The following is a 24,632-nucleotide window of genomic DNA, read 5'->3' on the forward strand; positions in this document are numbered from 1 at the left end:
TAAATTTGGAATTGAGAGACTCTACTTGCTGCACTCTTTGATTTAATATATCACATGATGTACAACCAACAACATCACAACAATTATTTTATCACTGAAGATGACTCGAATGGAGTTGAAATGTTCGATCGATATTGTATGTAAGAATTGAAATATATTATTGTGAAGATCAAACGTATCGACTTCTGCGCTATTATTGCTCAATCGCTCGGATATTTCTGATTGATGATTGTAATAAAAGACAAATTTGTTGGAAGAAAATGATTTATTATAAAATAATAGAAGGTAGCTCACTAAAACAAAAATTCACTGTATCGCATATTTAAATTCTATCGGTTTAGTCAAAAACCAGTCTTTGACTATTCTGCGAATTAGTGTCAATTATATTAAAATTAATAAATAACTTTTAATATAGTCAAAACATTAATCAAAGAAAAAGAAAAAAAGAATGAAAGAAAACTCTGATATTAATTATAGTCCAGGATATCAAAACCAAAACTAAATCTTTAATAATTTAATCTTAATGTAACAAATGTACACTGATTAGCTAGCAATAATAACGCTCCAATATTTATCCATACAATTGGGAAGTAGGCCTTGGGAAATCCCTCCAAGTCTGTTTGCAAGTTGAGACCACGTGTCTATCTTCTGATGTGTAGCATCTCTGACACTAATCTCTTTTTGGGGTTCCTCATCTAAAATTGTAATATTTTCCCAAGCGAATTCGTGGCTCTTTCAATCGATAGTTATAACCAAGGACTCAGATCGGACCGAAATCGAAACCTATAACTGGATCGTAACCGTTATTTTTGTCAAACCGAAATGTTGTGCAGGCTAAGGGACCGAAACTGTAACCGGACTGAAAATGTTTTTCGGTTAGGTTTCAGTCCAGTTTTCGATTCGGATTTTTTAATCTCTTTGATATGTACGATCGTCGACTACAGTCTACAGTCAACAAACATACATATCTCCTTAATGTAGTGTAAAATTAAAAATTATTTTTAAGAGAGATAAATTGCTATTTGAGATAGTATTAATCGTCTCGTAGATCTCGCTTCGCCCGATTATAATTTATCTTGTTAAGATTAAAAAATCTGGAGGAGGAGATTATTAATGTTGGAGAGGTTTCTCTTGAATTTAAACACTGATTTTAATTGCAAAATACACAACCCAAATACATTTGTACTATCGGCGCGTTAACGTATAACTTAATCCCATGATACGTTAAAGAGATCGCGAGGAGACTGACTCGCGATATGACGATGCTTCAAAGATTTACTTTTTTCGAATTCTCGGAACGAATCGCCCTGAGCAGCCATGTTCCGGCGTTTTTATTACATCTCTCCCAGTATGAGTACCGCATGTTCGAGTTGATGATTTTACTTTGACAGGTGTCGTAAGCGACCAGATGTCAGCGCACGTGCGAGGAGAGGGCTTGATTGCTTGATTATATTTTACAGTAGTAATCATACATATCCCTACGGCCGAGCATCGGTTATGGTAAGCAACAAGAACAATGCGTTCCCCTTTTACAGTCGAAAGAGAGAAGAATGCTCGCTTGTGGTTGGTCGGTTCTTGCAACACTTATAAAAATGAATGAAGACTGTTCTTAACTCTAACACTGACAGTCAGTAAATAATTGTAAAAGGCACAAGAAGGCCGAGAAGTTATCAAAATTTATTCAATGCGCATGCGTAGTCTATTTTCATGTTACGTTTCTTCTGTCATTATTTACTGACTCAGAAAGGGTTAAGAGGGAAGTAAGGATAGTCTTCGCTCATTTTTACAAGTGTTTTAAAGCAATCTTATTATTTGGTTTTACCTAAATTTTCTTTATTTACAAATGTAAGAAACTTTATGCAAGAAACTTTAATGTGTTATTTCTCACGTATGAAGTCATGATTCAATATTGCCACTGACTACAGGAGAGTCTTAAAGAGGAAATGGATTTTAAGTAGCAATATTACAGGGTATTACTTTCTTATTTCCTTGCTTGATTATGATAATTTACGTAAGAATAATATGAAAGAATATAATATATTTTATTATTTTATAGAAAATTATCAAAAAGCTGTAAACGATCATTGGCGACGCTACAAATCGCTAATAGTCGACGTAGATGATTATCACAGAAGATAATAGTAAAGTGAAACAGCAGTAAAGAAAGAAAAAAAAGATCTGTTTACTTTACACTAGTTTAGAGTTAGAGTACTTATGCCCGTTTCTACCAATGCAGTTTAACTTTAATTTCGGTTCAATTCTTTATCTTTTTCTAGTTTTAAGAATTAGATCGAACTTTCGCTCGAAACCGTCTTCCCACTTAAGCTCTCTCTCTTTCTCTCTCGCGCGCGCTCTCTCTCTCTCTCTCTCTCTCTCTCCCTCTCTCGCTCTCTCTTTTTTGCTCTCGAACATTGTTGGTCCTTCGAGGCCGATTCGCTTCCGTCGATTATTAATTGTTCGAGAGTCATCAGCGTTCAGTGAACGTAATACCTATTATAAAAGAACAAAGAGAGAACGTAAATGAATGAATCATAAGTGGAGAAATAAATATCTTGCTGACCGCTCAAAGTGACATCCACGGTCGCATGATCAGATCAGTGGCAAATTTAAAGAAGATGACCAACATCACTCTTCACGCCGTCAAAACCCACTTAGCTTCTCGATCAACTGTGGACAAAGTTCGAAAGACAGCATGTGCACGAGTACATTATAAGGAAATCTTTGATGAAAGTGAGTACAGTACGTCTCAATTCGCTGATTCCACTGAAATTACTTACGTGCAGCAGCGTATCCTGTTGAATATAAGTAACTACCTGACAAAGTTCAAGGTGAACAGTCAAATACAGCTCCTCCGAATGAATCGGGAAACGATTTCTCCACCAAATGGCACTGCCGCGTTTGAAAATCCGATCATTTTCGGGCGTGTTTGAAAACTGGACATCGTTTCGAGACATATCTACGACTGGACATCGTTTCATTCTTGTCCATCGTCGGTAATAATCCGTCCATCTCATACGTAGAGAAATTCCATCACTTGAAGCATTGTCTAGAAGGATCCGCTGAAACATTAATACATCCGTTAGCCATAACCGGAGACAATTATTCTCGTGCATGGGCGCTATTGTGCAAGCATTACGAGAACAAGAAGGAGTTGTCACGCTCCAATTTTTACACGTTTACCGCAGTGCAGAAGATGAAAGGCGATACCGCTGAGGAGCTTAGCCGCATTACAATGCCGCCATCAGTGCCGTGAACGGTTAAGAAAATATAGGAAGACCAATTAATTCGCATGGCTTCGATTTCTTCAATCACTTCATCATTAAGTTCTTCAACCCAAAGACTCGATTTGAGTGGGAATCTCACACGAGCAATTCCACGGACTTGCCAGATCACGATACCTTGATCGATTTCATTACCAAGCGAACTCTGACTCTCAAGATCACAAAACCAAAGGCCACCAAAGTCTTCGGAGATCCGCGAATCGCGAAATCGCACGTCACTAAACGTGTAACCGACAGTCCCGACTATGTTCTGTGCAAAGGTAGGCATAATGTGATGATGTGCGACAGTTCAAAGTGAAATCCGCATCCGAACGAAAGTCTATCGCGGAAACACACCGGTTGTGTTACAATTGTCTCGATTCGCATCCAATCGCGAAGTACCAGTCAACGAAGACGTGCTTTACGTGTAAGACGAGACATCACTCGCTCTTTCAAAGCGTACGTCACTTCGAAGTCCGCCGACGTAAGTGCGTTGACCGCTGTACGTCAAGACGAAGAATGCAAAGTCATTCTGCCCGCTACCGCGAGAATTACTGTCGCTGATCGCCACGGGGATCCACACACAGTTAGAGACTTAATCAAGGATCAGAAGTTTCCTTGATCCGAGACGCTGGTTCAGCGCTTACGCCTGCCGCGATCCCGCGCGGCAATCTCAATCTTCGGAATCGGCTGCTCACTCTCAGATTCCTGTCGCAGGAAAGTGCCTTTCAGTCTCACATCCAGGATCAATGGAGCTCAAGTTACCGCTGTCGCTTTCATCCTGCCACGTCTTTCGCTGTATCAAGGCACAGCTACGACATGCAAGACTACATTGAAGGTCTCCAGCTGGCTGATCCTCAATTCACGGCTACCGATCCCATCGAGCTATTACTCGGCGCGGAAGTGTGCTCTATCATATTACAACAGGGCTTTCGAAAGGGCGATCCGCATACTCCCATCTCTCAGTGCACTCTGCTCGGATGGATTCTCTCGGGAGGTTGCGATGAGAATCTCTGTGACTCCACACCGCTCCTTTCAGTGCACTACGAGCTAACCACGCTCGTACAACGTTTTTGGGACAAGAAAAGGAACTTTCCGCCTCAGTGTCCATCACCAGATGATCAACGATGCGAGGAAATCTTTGCTCGAACTCACAGCCGCACAGCTATGATATGTGACTGCCATTTGCCACGTCGCCAACAGCAGTCGGTGACACCAGCCAATCAGCCAAATGGCTGCTCACTGCCATGGAGCGATGGTGACGGGAACGTGATGTTCGGTTCGATGTCTGTACCACGCCTTCCTAAAAGAGTACGAAGAGTTGGATCACATGGAATTAGAGCCAGGGTCATCGGAGTCATAAGCAAGATACTACTTTTACCTCATCATGGAGTGCTCCGAGAATCGACCAAACTCAGGGTGTTCAACGGATCTCAGAGTACAAGGTCTGATAAGTCACTGAACACTCAGCTGTTAATCGGTGCTAACTTGTTGCTGTCGTTTGCCGATGTGTTGGCCCGATGTCGGTGATACCGATACGCGATCGTGACGGACATTGAAAAAATGTACCGCCAAATTCTTGTAGCGCCTAAGGATAGAGATTACCAACGCATTCTCTGGCGTCACTCAATCAGATTCGCGAGTATCAGTTAAATACAGTGACAAGTTAAATACGGTCTGTCGTGCGCGCCATTTCTCGCCATCCGCACACTTCGTTAACTCGCCGACGATGAAAACGCAAGATTTCCGCGAAGTTCCGCCGTACTGAAACACGACTGCTACGTTGGCGACATCGTGACTAGAGCGTACACTAAAGACGAGGCAATCGCGATACAAACCGAGCTCCGTCAGCTGTGCATGGCGGGCGGGTTCCCGCTGAAAAAATAGGCCGTCAACCATCCTGAAATTCTCTTCGGTATTCCTGCGGATCACAGATTCGCGGTCGTGGGAACATGAGAGTCACGCAACACTTGCAATGGTCGATCGATCGATGACACCATCACATTCTCAATTCGAAACCATACCGTTGAAAAATTCATCAAAAGGAAAGTTTTCTCGGAGACCGCGTGTTTGTTTGATCCTCTCGGATGATTGACACCGGTAGTGATCCGTGCCAAAATCCTTCAGTCAGCGTGGTTGCAAAGACTGGACTGAGACACCCCGCTCCCTCAAGCAGACACCTGCTATTGGAGTTGCTTCCTAGAGGAACTCCCAAAGCTTGAACATCTTCGAATCAACCGCTGGTTAAACACGGGTGCCGAAGACGCGAGAGTAGAGCTGCACGGATTCATCGACGCGTCCGAACGAGGATACGCAGCCGTGATGTATCTTCGTGTCATCAGCGCTAACAGTGTCAACGTTCTCTTGCTAGCGGCAAAGAGCAAGATCGCTCCAGAGCAAGATCAATCAAGCCAGTGTCCTTGCCGCGATTGGAACTATGCGCCGCCATGTGGCAAAATTAGTCGCACACACGAGCACTGTTCATAGCTAAGCCTATCCATAGCGCCAATTACTCTGGTCCGATTCCAAGGTTACTCTATACTGGATTCAAGATCACGCCTCTCGATGGAAGACTTATGTGTCCAATCGCGTGTCCGTCATACAGGAGGCACTTCCAGAAGGACAATGTTCCCGGAAAGGATAACCCGGCTGACTGCGCCTCTCGAAGGATAACACCAGGCGAGCTTATTGATCATCCACTCTGGTGGTTAGGCCCCTCTTGGCTGCTCAAGGAAAACTCCACCTGGCCTAGCCTAACAATCTGAAGTTCCACTAGAGAAATTGCTCGAGCAACGGGTCCACTCTCGCACTGTCAAAGGTTGTCACGGAACCGGAGCTCCTCCTCCGATTCTCCTCACTTTACTGGCTCCTGAGAGTCACAGCGTGGTGTCTACGTTGGCTGCGCTTAAGAGAGATGCCAACGACGGAAGGAAGTCTGGAGTCGACGTTGATACCCAGCTCGACGCCGCACTTGGACGATGGATTCGAGCAGTCCAAGCACTGCACTATGCGCACGAGGTCACTGCCGCAAAAGATCAGCGCCCGATACCACCTCGCAGCCAGTTACGCCTTGAATCTCTTCATCGACGAACACGGAATGCTGAGAGTCGGAGGTCGCCTGAAGCACGCAGTTCTCTCTCCGAACGAGCGGCATCCGATGATCATTCCGCCGCACTCACACCTCACACGCCTCTTGATATCGTCATGCCACCGCTGAATACTCCATGGAGAAGTGCAGTTGATTCTGGGCCTGTTGCAACTACGATATTGAATTCCTCGAGGGGGACGAGCCATGGTAAAATACTGGTTACTCGGTGCGTCACGTGTACCAGATGGAGAGGAGTCACGTCACAGCTGCCCTAATGGATAGCCTTCCTCAAGGACGCGTAACGTCCATTCCTCAGACCCGGTATCGACTATGCCGGGCTGATACTCATTCGCACGAATCGAGGATTGTTGAGCACTGGTTCCACAAAGCCTTCATCCCAATTTTTGTGTGTCTCTGCTCTAAAGGCGACGCTTGAGGTCATTTCCGAGTACACGACGGACGCATTCCTAGCCGCACTTCGTCGATTTACATCACGTAGAGGACTATGCTTGGATATCCAACTGTGGCACGAACTTCATTGACGCCGATCGACAGATACGAGAGCTTCTTCGTGCACGCTGCTGTCACAGAAGGAATCCGATAGCACTTCAACCCATCTTTTGCACCCCGGAAGTCTCTGAGAAGCAGCAGTAAAGTCGACGAAGTACCATTTTCGAAGAGTAATCGGCGACATCACGCTCACCTACGAGGAAATGAGCATTTTCTTGACTCAAGTAAAAGCCTGTCTGAATTCTCGGTTCTTGCTGACGTTATCTAACGACCCCACGACCTCTCTGCGCTTACTCCAGGACATCTGTTTATTAGAGTCCCGTTACTAACCCCATTCCAGAACTGTCGCTCATAGAGAAGGTAACGAGCTCTCTCTCTCTCGTTGGAAGCATCTTCAAAAAATGATCACTTTTGGGAAATGTGGTCATGCGAGTATCTGCATTCCTTGACGTCACGCTCGAAGTGATGCAAGATGGCCTCTAGCTTGCATCACGAAGCTGCACTTAGGAGAGGACGATGTAACCCGGATAGCAACAGTTCGCACCGAGCTCATCCGATCTCTGGTAAAATTGATGCTGCTGCCTGGACCCACTGCCTCGACCACTTTACACGCAGACTCACAAGAGCAATAAAAACCGCACATTGTATTAAACCGTGCGATCTTATTCATTGTATTCGCGTCAATCAACGCGCGTGTAATCGCGGTAATATTCGCATCACTTTCATTTACTTTTCGCAATTTTCGATGATAAAATACAATAAATTTATTTCCTTTGTAATAATATATTTAACGCTTAATGCAATGTACTATATTGTATTTTCGAGTTTCAGTTTTGAAAATATTCCGACGTTTTCAACTGTTGCGCAATCAAGACTTTGTAACCAAGATCATCCGCTAATTCTTTTCAATTGATATCATACCTAGATCACATGACCGCGTCTGCGTTATATATTTCTCAAACAATTCCTTATTATTTCTAAACTTGAAAAAAAAAGAGAATCGTCTCCGGTCATATGCAAGCACAGGCTTCCGCGACACCATACGCTGCACGCGCAAGCATTATTATCTGCGCCACCTGAAGCGCCGTGATCTCTCAAATAATTAGTCGAACTCGCGACATCTGTGCGCTTGCTGAGCGTGAGTATTAATTTCGTCACTGCGTGACAAGACAGGCGAGATGCATCCGTAAAACCAATTTCACGGAATCGATGTATGTGCGGCATGTGAGTTAGAAGTTTCTAGAACAATTTCAAACGAGCGTTTCTAGAAGTTTCCAAAATAAACTTGACAATCACCTCTCGGTAAAATCAAAAATATAATCAAAGCCGCATGTCGTACATACACAAAAAACCAATTGTTACGGCAATTAAAATTCGGATCGATCACAGCGCACGCGCGTTCACGAGACGCATAACTCGTTAACATCCCAATCAGAATTACTGATTTGGCGGGCGCGCATGGCGATAGCGTGCCGCTTGGCCATCGTCATCAAAAATCGCTGCCCGAGTCATGAGGTCGCCTCAAAATTTATAATTTTTAAAGAATCTCATAGGCGATTGAAGAAAGGAGCCTTTGTTCGATTAAATAGATAAAAGGCCAATCGAGCAATGATCTTCTTCGCTTTTCCAGTCACAGTTAACGCTCCGCAATTTAGATCAATCGCCTTTGAGACATTCCGCCGCAAGAAAACCGCTGCGTTCAATTTGTGGTCTGATACGTGAACATTCGCATAGATCGAACTTTCGCTCGAAACCGTCTTCCCGCTCAAGCTCTCTCTCTCTCTCTCTCTCTCTCTCTCTCTCTCTCTCTCTCTTTTGCTCTCGAACAATATGTATTAATAACGTCATTTATTTAGCTTTTAAATATAAAATATCTGTTGTTCAAATTATATGTTTGGAAATAATTATATATTTTTCATAAATTTTATGTAATTAAGTCAAAATATCGTTATTTACAATAAAAAACTAGTTTTTTTTTACTTGATACTTTTCATCGAAATGAAACATACCATTTTTTTACATCTCTAGTTTCGACCTTTAATGTGATCATCTTCAATGATACATATTAACAAAGAAATTGAACCATGGACTGATTAAATTAAAAATTTTATTAAAAATAGCTGAGTGCACAGTAATTTCTCTTTGAATGTAAACATAATTCAAAATAAAATGCATTTATAAAATTACGAGCCTCATGATTATATGCAGATCTATGACTATTCTTGAGATTACTATGATGACTAATGACAAATGAAGACGGTCATGTAATTTACATAATAAATCGACTAACTCAGGGATTTAGTAATATATTGACTTATTTTAATAAAAATATTTATGAAATATCATGGTTTAACGAACTATATATTTTTGAAAAGGAAGATCTGTATATAATCGGGACTGTAATTTTATAAATGCATTTTATTTTGAATTATGTTTACATACAAAGAAGAATTATTTGGCTATTTTTAATATTCAATTTATTGAGCTCATAGTTTAATTTCTTTGTTAATATGTATCATTGAAGATGATCACATTAAAGGTCGAAACGTTAATTATAATCGTTGACTTATTTACTGTCTTATATATAAAGTTCATAGATAACATCTAGCATGGTTCAAATAACTCTAATATTGTAATATTTGAATAATTTTCTCAATATCCAACACAGTTGTTCAAAAATATGTCGGAAAAAGGGAAAGAATACAAGTTTATAAACACAAAAATTGATTGTTTTATTGAGATCTCTTATCCTATAAAGTTTACCCTTAATGTTCTGAAACACTCTATATATATAAGCTAATTATTATTTGCATCAACATAAAAAATGATAATCAGTTATTATATAATAGTATTATAATAGTTAATTTATAATAGTATTTATAATAGCATTATAATATAATAGTTAATTTATAATAGTATTATAAATTATCTTTATCATTACTTATACTTTGTAATTCTGCATATCACATGACCGAATATAGAATTCCTTTATTTAATTAAATTTATTCTCATCGATTTAATATTCGCTCCATATTGTCCAAATAATGTTTTAATAAATATATATAATGATAAATAATTAACTATACTGTAACAAAAATAACATCTCTGCTGGAGGAAATAAAATAACAAGATGCAAATAGAAATGGATCAAGTGTGAGTTGATCACTTATGAAACGAATCTTATAATCTAGTTTCCACTGAGAGTTCAAACCGGATCAATTAACTACAGCAAGAATCAATTAACTTTACAGCATTCGACTGTAACAGAAGAATGCTCGATTGTAGTTGATTGGTTCTTGCATTCTGACCCGATTCGAAACTTCGGTGGAAACTAGGCCTATATTATTAGTTACTTAGTAACTAAAAAGAAAATTTTCGACAGCTTTCGGAACACAACCAATTGTAGAACCAATTGTAGAAAGTTCTCTAAAATTTTGTTTCGTTACCAAATGGCCGGCATCTTTTTTTCTTCATTTTTGTCCATTATTGTACTAAAATATTCATGCGAAAATACACAACATGTTTTATCACGTTTGATGAGTACAATTGCATAGCATAGCTTGGATTCAGATGTTGATAACATTACTACGAGTAATCTCAATTTTTATCATTCCCACCAATTTTCATTTGGACTACCATAAAATTTTATTGGGTAGGATTTGAGGTGTTTCTATCATATAATAAGAACGCTCACGCGCAACTTGACTCTGACTCGACTCTAACCCGATTCGAATCCTCGGTGGAAACTTAGGCCGATATTTATAGTTAGTTCTTATTTCAAGACCGTCTTAAGTTCAGTCTTAAGATGTCACAAACCAATCAGAGAGTCAGAAGGCCACATTAGCGTCTTAAGATATTACTTAAGATGGTCTTGAAATAAGAATCGACTATGAATATCGGCCTTAGCCCATGCATGATGCGTGGAGAGGGGGAACTGCCGAGCTTCTAGACGTCATAAATCCGGAACTACGGTAGGTGTTTTAAGCTTCAAACCGTAAGAAATTGATCAACTATAGTTGAATGCGAGGAGAATAAGTGATTGTGATTTATCCATTCCTTATAGCTTAAAGGGGATGCTGGAGCGAAGGCCGAAGTTAATCAAGGTCGATATTATAGGTTTTCATTCCCAACATATAAGATGCTTACGCCCTCTGAGTTAATGATCATGCAGGAAATTCGATCGATTAATTATCGATATTTTTATTCCGTTTCCTACATTACCATCTTAGCAGGGACGTGTATTAGGTTCCACAAATGTAAAATTTATTTTGGAAAATTTTCCAATTTTAAAATTGAGAAAAAAATAAACCGTAATTGAAGTTAATCTTATATTTGTAGAATCGGATCTTAGAAATACAGTTGTATTATGTACACATGCAGTGTAGGTCGTGTTTCCAATATATTGGGTCATCTAAAAAGTATCCGCGGTTTTTTGTCACTAGATGTGTGTTGATAGTCATATATCTAGTGACAAAGTACGGATGCTTTTTAGATGACCCAATATATCACCAGTATTAAAAATCTGTAATATACATAAAGACAGATTTTTAACTTTAATACTTATATCGATACGAAGCCGTAGTAGCACTTTTTCCTTACGTCCAATGCCATTTTAGGTAATAATAGTATCAATAAATTGCACATACATAATTGCATATACTAGGTGGGGTGAAAAGTAACCTCCTTGGGAATGAAAAAAATTTTTTTCTTATGCAGAATCTCGCCCAAAATATGGCGTGTTCGCTCAATACTAATCTTTGTAGCATCTGCTAGCTCGCGCACCTTCACTTTCCGGTCAGCCAACACCATTTCATGTATTTTTTTGACATTTTCCTCGGTAACCGCATCGGAGGGCCTGCCGCTGCGGACTTCATCGGTAGTGGAGTTGCGGCCACCACGAAACTCTCGAAACCAATATTTGACGGTGTAATCTGACGGAGTATTAGCCACATAATATTTATTCAACTTTTCTTTTGTTTCCTTCGCCGTTTTGCCTCTCAAAAAATAATGTTTTATGAGAGAACGAAAATCGTTTTCGCAAACACGTCAACAACAATCAGCTCTCAAAACAAAACTAAGGGCAGTATCGCACTGCCACTTGGCATGTCTGCCTAAATATGAACGGACTACAAGGCACCATAAACTTTTTTGCAGTAGTGGCGCATTCTGGCGGTCAAGGAGGTTACTTTTCACCCCATCTAGTACATAATGTAATTCTTTTTTTATGAATATCCATATATATATATATATACACACACATATATATATGAAACATGTGTCCATATATTGATAATAATATATGTTATATCTTGACTAAATCCTAAAATGATATTGATCATAGGAAAAAGTGATACTACGACTGTGTACCGATATTAACTGCGAGTACTGAAAATACGTAACTATAGCTTTTCAGTATTGACAGTGCACATTGACACATGGCCCTAATAACATTTTTCCTGTTGTACAATATCATTTTAAATCAGAATGTGATATGTATTAGCTACACAGATATATAACACGTATATAATATACGTAACTATATCATATTTTGCAACGTTAATAAAAAGATGTAGAAGTTAATCATGTTAAAATATTAGTGGTGTGTGTACTTAAATATAATACACATATAGGCAATATTATACAATATTGCATATATGTATACTATAATGTGTGAATATACATACGTTGCAGATAGAAGTTACCAATGCTAAGCTATTTATGCATTCCCTATGTTTAAATATGCAATATTAAAATTGTATACATATATAACACACACACACACACACACGCACATACACACGCACACACGCACGCACACGCACGCACGCACGCACGCACGCACACACATACACACACACACACATATAATGCGTATATATGTATACATAAAATGAGGATTTATCAGAGAATTCGTAATTTGATTATTTTTTTTAAGATGTTACGTCTGATCATCTGCGTTTGACTCTCGTTAGCTTTGATTTATATTAGTTGTATGTATATTCTGATATTGAAAATATAAAAACATATATCACTAATATCTGTATTTGATCATAAAAAACATATCTCTTTTTATTAAACGTAGAAAAAAGAGGACATCAGTACACCTTTTTGTTACATGTAACAAAAAGAGATGAAGCAGCTACACACGTATGTGAATATGAATTAGAAATATTTTATGTAATGTGTGTACATCATAATGCACATAAAATATAATTTTAATATTCACTAATGAGTCTATATTATATCTATATGACAAAACTAAGTATGAGTAACTTCTATCTCTCTTTTATGGGCCTTCTACAATAAGCCATTAGTTACAAATCAGAAGTCAGAAGTTAAAAATTGATCAATCACAATCAATTTTTCTGACTTCTTATTTATGGCTGATTTATGGCTTATAATTGTAAAAGGCCCATTAAACATAATAAAAAGAGATGGAATAGCTACATATGTATATGCAATGTATTTACGTACTGACAATACATGTTACATCCTAAGTTAAAATGGTATTGAGAGTAAAGAAAAAAGTGCTATTACATTACACGTGTATACATGTATTTCAAATACATAGTTACATCCGAAGATATATTTAAATCACAGTCAGAGTGTATTTAGTAAAAATATACTTATTGTAACTTGCTGTTAGTCAACGTATACATTGACCTACAAGTGTATACATTTGCTAAAACATTTTACTTTGAATATAATATACTTATATACATTTCATAAACGTACAGCATCGTACGAAAATTATGCATGTGATTATTGACTGTCTAATGTATGTTATTATATATATGTATAACATATATATTATGTATAATATATATATATATATTAGGTGTTGGAATTAATTCGTAGCGTTTTTAATGAAAGAATGTTATTTATTTCACATGAGCATTAAAAAATACATTAATGAAAGTACTTCCCATCACTTGTAAAACGCTACGAATTAATTCCAACACTTAATATATATATATATATATATATATATAGGGTCCAAAAAGACCCCGGATTTAGGAGCTGAACATAAAAGTGACTATAACTATAATCGTAAAGGAATGTAAATTATACTTGTATCGGCATGCATACTACGCCAAAATATAATACGTTGCTCTATGATTCACGTTCTCTTCTATGATTGAATTACGGCCATTCTTGTGCTATAAGGCCATTATATAACGTTTTTAGAAAAAACGTTTCAGAAAAAAGTTGTAAGGTTTCAAAGAAACTGTTTACTGATATTCAATTTTTTTTCTTCATTAGTTTCTTTATTTGGATTATGTCAAGCAATCAGCTTTTAATTCCATCATGACAATACATCTATTTATATTTCTTTAATTGCAGACGCAAAATTCTACAAATTGTTCCGTAATTGTATTATATTTCACCAAATTTGATAATCAAATGCCTCTGCCAATAAATTAAAAATAATCAGTCCACGATGAACGCCTCTGACATTTTATTTGTAACTAGCCAAAGCACAATTTACGGCTGTGGCATTTTGTTATAGCTAGCCAGCTCACAATTAACGCCTCTGGCAGTAAATTAAAAATAGTCAGTCCACGATGAACGCCTCTGACATTGGATCATAATTAGGCAAAGCGCTATTTATTGTTATAACATTTAATCATATCACTTGTATGATAAATAAAAGATATTTTCACGAATAACATAAAGATGTTAACCTTTCTCATTTTGGTTTTATAGGGTGCTTTCCAACAAGAAACACACATCACAATAACCAATTTTGGCCTTCTAGAGAGCTTTCCAACAAGTGACACAATGTGATACGGTGCATCATTACAATCTTGTTCGCTAATACAAGGATGAGATATTGTACTGTATTGTACTGAGTCGCTTGTTAGAAAACACCCATAACCTTCTCTTATCAAAGGCAGACAATATTCTGCTACTACATTTTTTCTATTTTGTGGACACAAAACACTATATAAATATATATATATACAAATATATATATATACATATACATATACATATACATATACATATACACACATATATACATACACGCGCGCGCACACACACACACACACACACACACACACACATATATATGGTTGTGTGTAGAACACTACTACACTACACTATATTGACACTATACTGTTGCGCGGCAACGATACTGTGAACGCCGGTCATACTGGTTACAGCTGATTGACTCGTATAACGCCGTTGTTTTCTACACATGCAGCGTCACGCAAAACGATATATGTATGCATATATATACACATATATACAAAAAATTTTTATTTTTCACTCTAAGAAAAAAGATACATAATCGAAATCATGGTCTTTATCTTTTCCTTAGCGACTAATTAAGAAAAGGCGTTCACCGTATCTAAATCCACATTATTGTAAAAAAACTCTATTATCTTTGAAGTTCTATTATAGATACGTCATTTAAGCGTATTCTCCAAGTTTATTTCACTAAAAAAAAATACAAATAGATGACCAGATATATGACGCGGTAAAGTAAAATTTTATATTACATTCTATGGCACAAAAACGTGATAAGTAACTCTTTGAAACTGAATGTATCATAAAAATAATAAAGTAATATTTTAAAATTACATTACATTTAGTTAAAATGCATTAAGTTATTAATATGATGTTCAATCATTGTTATTAAGAAAATATTATGTAGGAAGGAAAATATTTTCATGATAATTTCCTGGAAGATATGGTCGCAGCATGTTTCTTATACTATGACGCTCTTGAGATACACGTCCACGGGTGAGCGGTTCGGCCGTCAAGCGTCGAGCGGTTGTGAAGGAAAAGTAGGCAGCATTTCAGAAATCGGCTCGAAATGCGCAACTAATTTCAAGCACATTGAAATAATATGTTTATTAATAACGTTATTTATTAAATAAAAATTATAAAAAAAGGAAAAAGCAGAATCGAACATAAGATCTTCAATATTCTGATCTTGCACCCAACGCCCGAGACCACGCTGAGTTCTTGCAGATCATCTCGACGAACGCGGTACATATAGTGTACGGAAAGTCGTAAACTATTATATATCTCATCAATGTTTACGTTTTGAAATAATTTTTGCTATTATACGTTAATGAGAAAGATATATGATTAATATAATTTAATAAGAAAAAAAATGAAAAAATTTTAATTCACAAATACGGTTGCCAGTTCTCCGTTTTTTTTTTTTGTCAGACTTCGGTTGCTTGGACTAATATTTAATACTCTAGCAGACGACAAAAACTGGAGATTTTCACATCTGCTGGAGTATTGAATATTAATCCAAGAAACCGAAGTCTGTCAAAAAAAAAACGGAGAACTGGCAACCGTGTTTATGATTTAAAATTCTTTCAATTTCTGTTGTTTCGATAGAGCGAGACCGAAAAAAAACAAAAATGGATAGAAGCTCCGATTGTAATCGGTGAGTCTCCGCGCAGACACGTCAAACTGGGCTCGTCTAGCAAAACAATGAGTCTTTCTCTGCCCTTCTCTATGTGATCGCTTGTTTCTAACGACCGAAAATATTTTCTCGGCGATCTCGGCCGCTTGGCATGTATTATAAAGGAGAAAGAGACATTCTAGATAATACATAATTTTTATTAAATTATATTAACCCGTTACCCTACAATTTATGTTTCGATGGCGCGTGCCATAATTAACAGCCTTGAACATGTTGTTTATGTTTGGCCCGATAGACGTACTACGCTCTCATCTATGATACTTATGTTTGGCCCGATTTCTTTACCACGAATCTCACATGATATTGTAAGTGAAAGGATTAATCATATACCTTTCTTATTAATGTATAATAGCAAAAATGATTTCAAATAATTTTTGCTAATGATAATTGACGAGATATAGTTTACGATTTTCCGTGTACTTTATGTACCGCGTTCATAGAGATGATCCGCAAAAATTCAACGTGGTCTTGGGCGTTAGGTGCGAGATCAGAATGTTAAGGATCCTATGTTCGATCCTGCTTTTTTCTTTTTTTCATAATTTTTTTTTAAATAAATAACGTTATTAATGAATATATTACTTCAAATATATTTTTATAAAATTATAGAAATTATATGTGTACTTCAGTGTGCTCGAAACTAGTTACACATTTCGAGTTAATTTCTGAAATGCTGCCTATTTTTCCTTTACAACCGCTCAACAGTCAATGGCTGAATCGCTGGATCGCGCGCGGACGTGCATCTCAGGAGTGTCACAATATAAGAAATATGCTGCTATCATACCTAACATGAAAATTAACATGACATTTTAGGATGACAATTATCATGAAAATATTTTCCTTCCTACATAATTGTTATTTTCTTAATAATAGTGATTGAACATCATATTAATAAGTAAATACATTTTATTGAATATTATGTATTTTTAAAATATTATTTTATTATTTTTATGATACATTCGGTTTTCTTTCAAAGAGCTACTGACCACGCTTATGTGCCACAAAATGTAATATCTTTTAATATAAAATAATGATAATATCAATTTAAGGCTAAAGAATAAGAGTCGATACAGAACGAGATGCGTAATTTTAAACTGGAATGACTTAATTCCAATAATTCCGCGATGTCTTCTTCATTCAACATGTGAATAAAGAAGGCATGTTGAATAAAGAAGACATCACATAAGACTAAGGAAAGTAAAAGATTGATAATTTGCTAGAAGGTAGCAGCATATTTCTTAGTGCAACGCTCCTGAGATACACATCCGCGCGTGATCCGGTACGGCTCAGCCGTCGAGCATTGAGCGGCGGCGGCGGGGGGAAAGAAAGCGACGCTTCAAAAGTCGACCCAAAATTTAACATGTACTCCAATAACTATAGGAATAATCACTTCAATAGATAAATAAAAAATTATTTGTATATTGCATATAAAGGCACATATAAAGGCTTTTTGATTTGTTAATTATAAAATTATATTGACATCATCCTTAAAATTATATTAATCATCGCACTTTTGTAATTTGATTGATTATCAGAATTTTTATTCGGATGATAGTTATAAAAAAAGCATTTCACAGAAAGTATTGATCGACATCAACATTATTACAGAAACATGATATAACATTATTACAGAAACATGATTTCTTTTCGGATTTTTTCTAAAGGTAAACAGATCTTACATATATTTTTACATATAAAAATACTGATTTTCTATCTATTTGACGCATACTACGTCGAATTATTTTTTGCTACAATTGTCAGTTTAAAACTTTTAGAAATACACATATAATTTCAATAATTAAATAAAAATATATTTAGCCTGTAATATGTGTTTATTAACAATGTCACTTATTAAAAAAAAAAAATTATGAAAAAAGAAAAAAGGAATTGATCATGGGATTTCTAACATTCAGATCTCGCATCATACGCGTGAGACCACGACGTCATGCAAATCACTTCTATGAACGTTGTATATAACACTCATGGAAAATCATGGAAATATCAATATCTCGTAAATTATCGTGTTTTGAATTTATTGTGTTTTGAAATTATTTTTGCTATTATACATAAATTGGAGGGATTAGCATAATTTATTAAAACTTATATGTTATATATAATGTTCCTTCTCCTCTTAATTAATAAAATACACGTTGAGCGGCCGAAATTTTCCAGAAAACATTTTCGGTCGCTAGAAACAAGCGACCGTAGAGAGAGAGAGAGAGGGGGGGAGGGGGAGGAGAGGAGAGGAGTGGAGAGGAGAGGAGAGGAGAGGAGAGGAGAGGAGAGAGAGAGAGAGAGAGAGGGAGAGAGAGAGAGAGATAGAGAGAGAGAGACTCTCTGAAGGATAGACTCGCTGTTTCGTTCGACGAGCCCAGCTCGGCATGCGGAGTCTCACCGATTACAATCGGAGTTTCTATCTTTTTTGTTTTTTCTCTGTCTCACTCTATCGTACTTCTGTTTCGTACAATAATTCGTTCTGCAATTCAAGAATGTGATTTCTGTCGATTCTGGCATCATCGTCGATGCAGCAAGGACGCACGATTCCTTCTCTGAACAACGATCCTGATATATATTTCTATATATACAAAAATATATTATTATGGCCTTTCCGGCTGATAATATATTGCTGATTTATTTACAATGATTCAATTCATTTCTATAGTTGAATAGCAGTACTACTTCGTTTGCGCGCGACCGATAGGAGGAATGGCGCTTCTTACTAAGACTCGACATCCGAGTCGAGTCAAAAATGTGTCGTATACAATAATTTCAGACCTTGCATAAGTAGCTGACTTTACAGAAAACCTGAAAAAACAATACTATGCTTGCAGAAACGAGTTACGAGCTTTAATATAAGAGCAAAGAGTATTCGAAAATTTCATTTATATGCTACGTCTATTACGAGATTGCCGCTTGTCGTTCCGACATCCGAGCAGAAAGGAAGCTCAACCGAAACACACATCGCGTTCTGAACCTTGATATACGCATGTGTAAATAATTCAGTAAATAAAGTTTAGACATGTGTTGTATATATGTACACGCACACACATACGCACGCGCGCGTGCACACGCATACATACGCACACGCGTATGGATTTATGCTATTATATATAATATATATATATATATACATACATACATACATACATACATACATACATACATACATACATACATACATACATACATACATTCATACATACATACATACATACATACATACATACATACATACATACATACATACATATACATATATATATATATGTTATTTTATATATATGCATCAATAATTTACTAAATAAAATGTATGTAAAAGATAGAACAGTGTAATTAAAATATTTATCTTCATTTGTTTTCATATGTAAATAATATGGTATGTTTCTTGTTTAGGAAGAAATTATTTCAACAAAATTGAAATAACTAATATCATATTTATTTTATTATTTTTCCTCTCAAAAGAAAAAACTTTGACCAGGGCAAGTTTATTGATATGGGCCTGACTAGGTCGATAATTCATTTCTATAGTTCAGCGACGCACTTTTCATGACAGCGCCGCTATCGGAATATCGCGGAACTAAAATACTGCTTAGTTTCATGGCTTCACGTCAATTTCACTCGTAATATACAAACGAAATTTTTGAATACGCTTTTCTCTTATACTAAAATTCCTACCGCGTTTCTAAAAGCATAGGATTGTTCGTTTAGGTTTTCCGCAATTCGCCAGCTACTTTTTATGAACGTGCAAGATCTGAAATTCTTATATGCAACACATTGTGACGTATTAACTACAGAAGCCGATAACAAAACTGTAAGTCTTTAATTTTCTTTCGTTTTTCGTATTCAAATGTAGCTGGCGAATTGCGTTGTTGTCGATACTTTAATTGGAGAAAGATTTTTCAATCAATAAACACAGTTACGAGAAAAGCGTTTTTAATATTTAATGATAAAACAGGACACTCCGGCATCCCCTTAATGCTTAAAAATCTTGTAGATCCGGGATAACTCCATCGTGCATTCGATCAGCGTCTCTAACGCTATCTAGCGCCAAACACTGCAGCCGTACATTTTGCCCGTCAATAATAATAATGACGATATTTCTTAAAATGTTGATAAAATTCAAAAATTCAGAGATTTGCATCGCAATATTTCCGCTCATAGAAAAAAAATAAAAGCACTTACATTATTTAATCCGATTATACAATATTTTATTAATTATATAATCCGAACGGTAACTATCGATCGAGCGTATATAGAACTTTATCAGTTCAACCATTACTGAGAACTACCTGTACGTCTTCGGATCTGTCGCAATTCTTTGACTCGCGTAAAGGAACAGGGCGATGTCTTGCGCTTGTCTAAGCGCCGAGACACTACCGTGTTTTTAGATATTTAAATGTAAATGAGACTTTTCCATCTGATCCACATTTTTACCACATTTAATTATGGCGTAGTTTCCATCGTTAATTTGATACGGGTACTAACTAGTAACTTTATATTAAATGATCTTAATTTCGATACGTCTAATCTTGATACGTTGAAACATATACATACATGATGTATATTTAATTAATTATTATGATGTACATTGTATCAATTTAGTACATCATTCTTTAAGTACATTGCTGAAATTAAAATATTAGGTGTTGGAATTAATTCGTAGCGTTTTACAAGTGATGGGAAGTACTTTCATTAATGTATTTTTTAATGCTCATGTGAAATAAATAACATTCTTTCATTAAAAAACGCTACGAATTAATTCCAACACCTAATAATTTAACTATAATAGTAATAAGGCTCAATAAATTTAAAAAACATAAAGACAAAGAGCTACGAACCTAAGATTAATCGTTATTATATAAAAATTTTTTAATAGTTAATAAATAAACATATCATGTAATTAAAATATAAACTTTAATTCGCCAGTAACAAACAAAAGAAAATAAACGTTTCGATCCCTGTTGGATCATTATCAATGTAAAAAAAAACGGTGGAAATATTACATAGCTAAGATATATAAAAATTAAAATTCGTTCTCGATCGCAATATTAATAATCAATCTTGCTCAATGTAAAATAAATGTTACAGGAATGTTGTAGTCGATAACCATGTATTACTCTGGATTGTGTATGTAGATTGTAGACAAACGAAACATGTTTCTGTTAAAAAGTACAAATATAATATAAAATTGTAATCGGAATAAGTAATAGAATCTAATAAGAGAAATACAAACTAAGAAGCAAGGAATACAAAAAAGTAAAAAGTAATCTAATATTATGAGAAATGTACATTAAAGTCATTAAAACGAATTGTAATTGTGTGATGAACAGTCAAAATCAAATCATATATCTTTAATTTAATAAGAGCTAAATAAAATGAAAATAAATACTTTCTAATTGTGTGTCAATATAATATAAACATCGTCTATTCTTAGGCAATGCAATGAGATTGAAAATATAGTCATTACTCTAAGATGCTCAGAGACAATATAAAATCCAGATATCAAGATAAGAAGGTTGAAGTGGTAAACTTAGAAAGGAAGGGGAACATAAGAGGGAGAAAATAAAGTAGAGGAAAGAGAAAGTGGGCAGCGGGGATGTAAAAAGAGGAAGAATGCTATTAAGACGGAGAAAGAGATTGAATAATCTGTGAGTAAGTTTCAAGTAACGATTCAGTATCATTCTTTTTATTTTAAAGACCTTGTTTCGATTGAAAAGTTTGTTTTGTATATTTTCAATCTTTCGAATACAATCTCTGATTTTTTGCCGGTCTCTGTAGATTGTGATTTCTTTAAATATTTGGGTCATATTAAGAATTCTTACTTTTTCGGACAAATGTATAGAATAAATAAAAAAATAAATTGATTACGACATAAAAAATTTACATTATCCAAGTCTAAAATCAGATCTATCTCATACGTTTGTTCTGTTTCCAATTCTAAAATTCAACTTACGGTTTACAATAACTCACAAAACATTCAATTTAACTCTGAAAAAATTGATATTAAAAACGTATAAAAAGAAAAACAAAAAACCATCGCACAAATTATAATTTGAGATATTTAATTATCATTACATTAATTAAAACATTAGACGTTTCGGCCACAATCTGGCCATCCTCAGTAAATTCACAATATTCTTAAAACGCAGAGTTACATATAGCTGACATTAAATTCAATTTCGTCGTGTGATATAATTATATAAACGTGTTCTTTCATATGTGAAACTTCGTACAATAATGTTACACTGCCAATTGTCATATCACGAAAAGTGTAGAATTTCCAGATATTCACTAAATTTAACAAATTTGCGTATCATTATATCTTAATATCTTTTAATCAAAATATGTAAGAATAGAATCGTTACCTGTTTTACAGCAAAAAAATATAATGATGAATCTCAAGTACATCTTTTGCACAGATGGAAATTTGTCGTGACATTGTGTTATTTGTCATATCCATATATTTTACTACTATTTATATATATGAGTCAAGAGTTTAGAAAGTTCTAGAATTATTTATTAAGTGTGAGAGAGATCTTTCTTAAGAAGAGGCAGATAAACATCAAGCAAACCTTGAGTATCACTTTGCTTATTGATACCACTTATTTGCTTTTTATGTATATCATTTCAGAAATTCTTCTTTTCACTAATGATTGTTCTGTGTCTAAAATATTAATTCTTATGTTATCCCAATCCAATTCATGCATCTCATTCAACTGGTGACGTGAAACCACTGACATCTCGGAAGTGGAATTGATATTAATTTGGATAAATTTGGTGAGGCGCCTCCCCTCGATACGTTACATGACAAATGGTTTGTTAATTTGAGCAGGAATGACATTCCCTTAGAAGTTCGGTATTTATTACAACTTGGTAAAAAATTTGGACTTCCTATTAATAGAGACAACAAAGATAAAACTTTAATTAAATTCATTAAATTCATTGAAAATATAAGCGGTCGACCAAAAAACATCATTAACTTTGTCAGAAATAATTCTATCTCAATACTTAACAGATTCAATAACAATTTTCCTTCTCCTAATTTTACTGACAAACAGATTTCAGAGTGGCTACATGTAACAATAGATTTATAAATGACCATCCAAATATACTCATTACAAATGTTAATAAGGGAAGTGTTGTTGTCCTTGACAAAGACGCGTACGTATAAAAAATAAAGGAGATTCTTTCAGACACTAATACTTATGAAATCGTTAATAAAGATCCAATTAAAAAGTTAACTCAGGACTTGCTTACATTACTGGTGAAATGGAAGCGTAATCGGTTCAAACCTATATGTTTGACGAACAAACATATAGAAGATTGCTTACAACTGATGGTGTTATACCTAGAGTTTACGGTTTGACCAAAATATATAAAGAGAGCAATCCATTGAGAGTGATTGTATCCTCTATTAACAGTCCACTATATTATCTTTCTCTTTTTTTACACAATATAATTAATGATAGCATACCAAAAGCTCTTAGCCACATTAAAGACAGTTTCCATTTAGTTGAGAAATTAAATGGCACAGTTTTTGATTCTCAATATATTTTTGCTTCGTTAGATGTAGTATTCATTTTTACTAATATTCCTGTTGATCTAGCATCGATAGGAGATGGATTTATTTCGACGAAGACAAACATTACTAAAAACGAATTCACCATTGCAGTTAAATTTATTCTAGATTCAACTTTTTTTGCTTTTAATAATAAAATTTATTACAAGTATTTAATATTCCAATGGTAAAGTATTTGATATTCCAATGGTAAAGTATTTGATATTCACCGTTCTCACCGATAATCGCTGACATCGTAATATAAGACCTAGAAGAAATAGCAATCACTAAATTATCAGTACAACCATTATTTTATTTTAGATATGTTGATGATATCATTCTTGCACTCCCATCTGATGCTATCAATGACGCTTTAAATATTTTTAATTCTTTACATATGAGATTGCTTTGTTGAGTTTACTTTGGAGATTGGCAGTGATGGCAAATTGAGTTTTCTTAATACATATTTGTTATAGATAATCAGAGAATTATATTTGACATTTATCATAAAAAGACGTTCTCGGGAAGATTCCTTAATTGCCATTCAAATCATCCTCTTTACCACAAAGAAGGCACTATAATCAGCTTCATAGACAAAATCATCCTCTTATCACATTCACGGTTCCAACAAAAAAATTTGATAGATACAATTCATATTTTCTTAAATAACTGTTATCCTCTGTCATTTATCTTCTCTATAATTGAACAAAGATTAAAGTTCCATATGCATAATAAACATATTACATGTAATTTACAAGTTAAAGACAA

General features: G+C 35.5%; 1 protein-coding gene across 2 annotated transcripts in view; it reads left to right on the forward strand.

Annotated features, from left to right (window-relative positions):
- Positions 1-7,858, forward strand: part of LOC147906405 (uncharacterized) — an 86,601-nt gene extending 78,743 nt beyond the window's left edge. For both annotated transcript variants that reach the window (XM_087416596.1, XM_087416597.1), the window contains one exon: positions 1,392-7,858. In XM_087416596.1, the coding sequence (XP_087272722.1) occupies positions 4,080-4,790 (711 nt within the window). In that variant the 5' untranslated portion in view covers positions 1,392-4,079 and the 3' untranslated portion in view covers positions 4,791-7,858. The remainder of the gene's footprint in view (positions 1-1,391) is intronic.
- Positions 7,859-24,632: the final 16,774 nt, after the last annotated feature.

Source organism: Acromyrmex echinatior, unplaced genomic scaffold (assembly GCF_024713525.1).
Source record: "Acromyrmex echinatior isolate Ae372 unplaced genomic scaffold, ASM2471352v2 Scaffold41, whole genome shotgun sequence".
NCBI classification, from domain to species: domain Eukaryota; kingdom Metazoa; phylum Arthropoda; class Insecta; order Hymenoptera; family Formicidae; genus Acromyrmex; species Acromyrmex echinatior.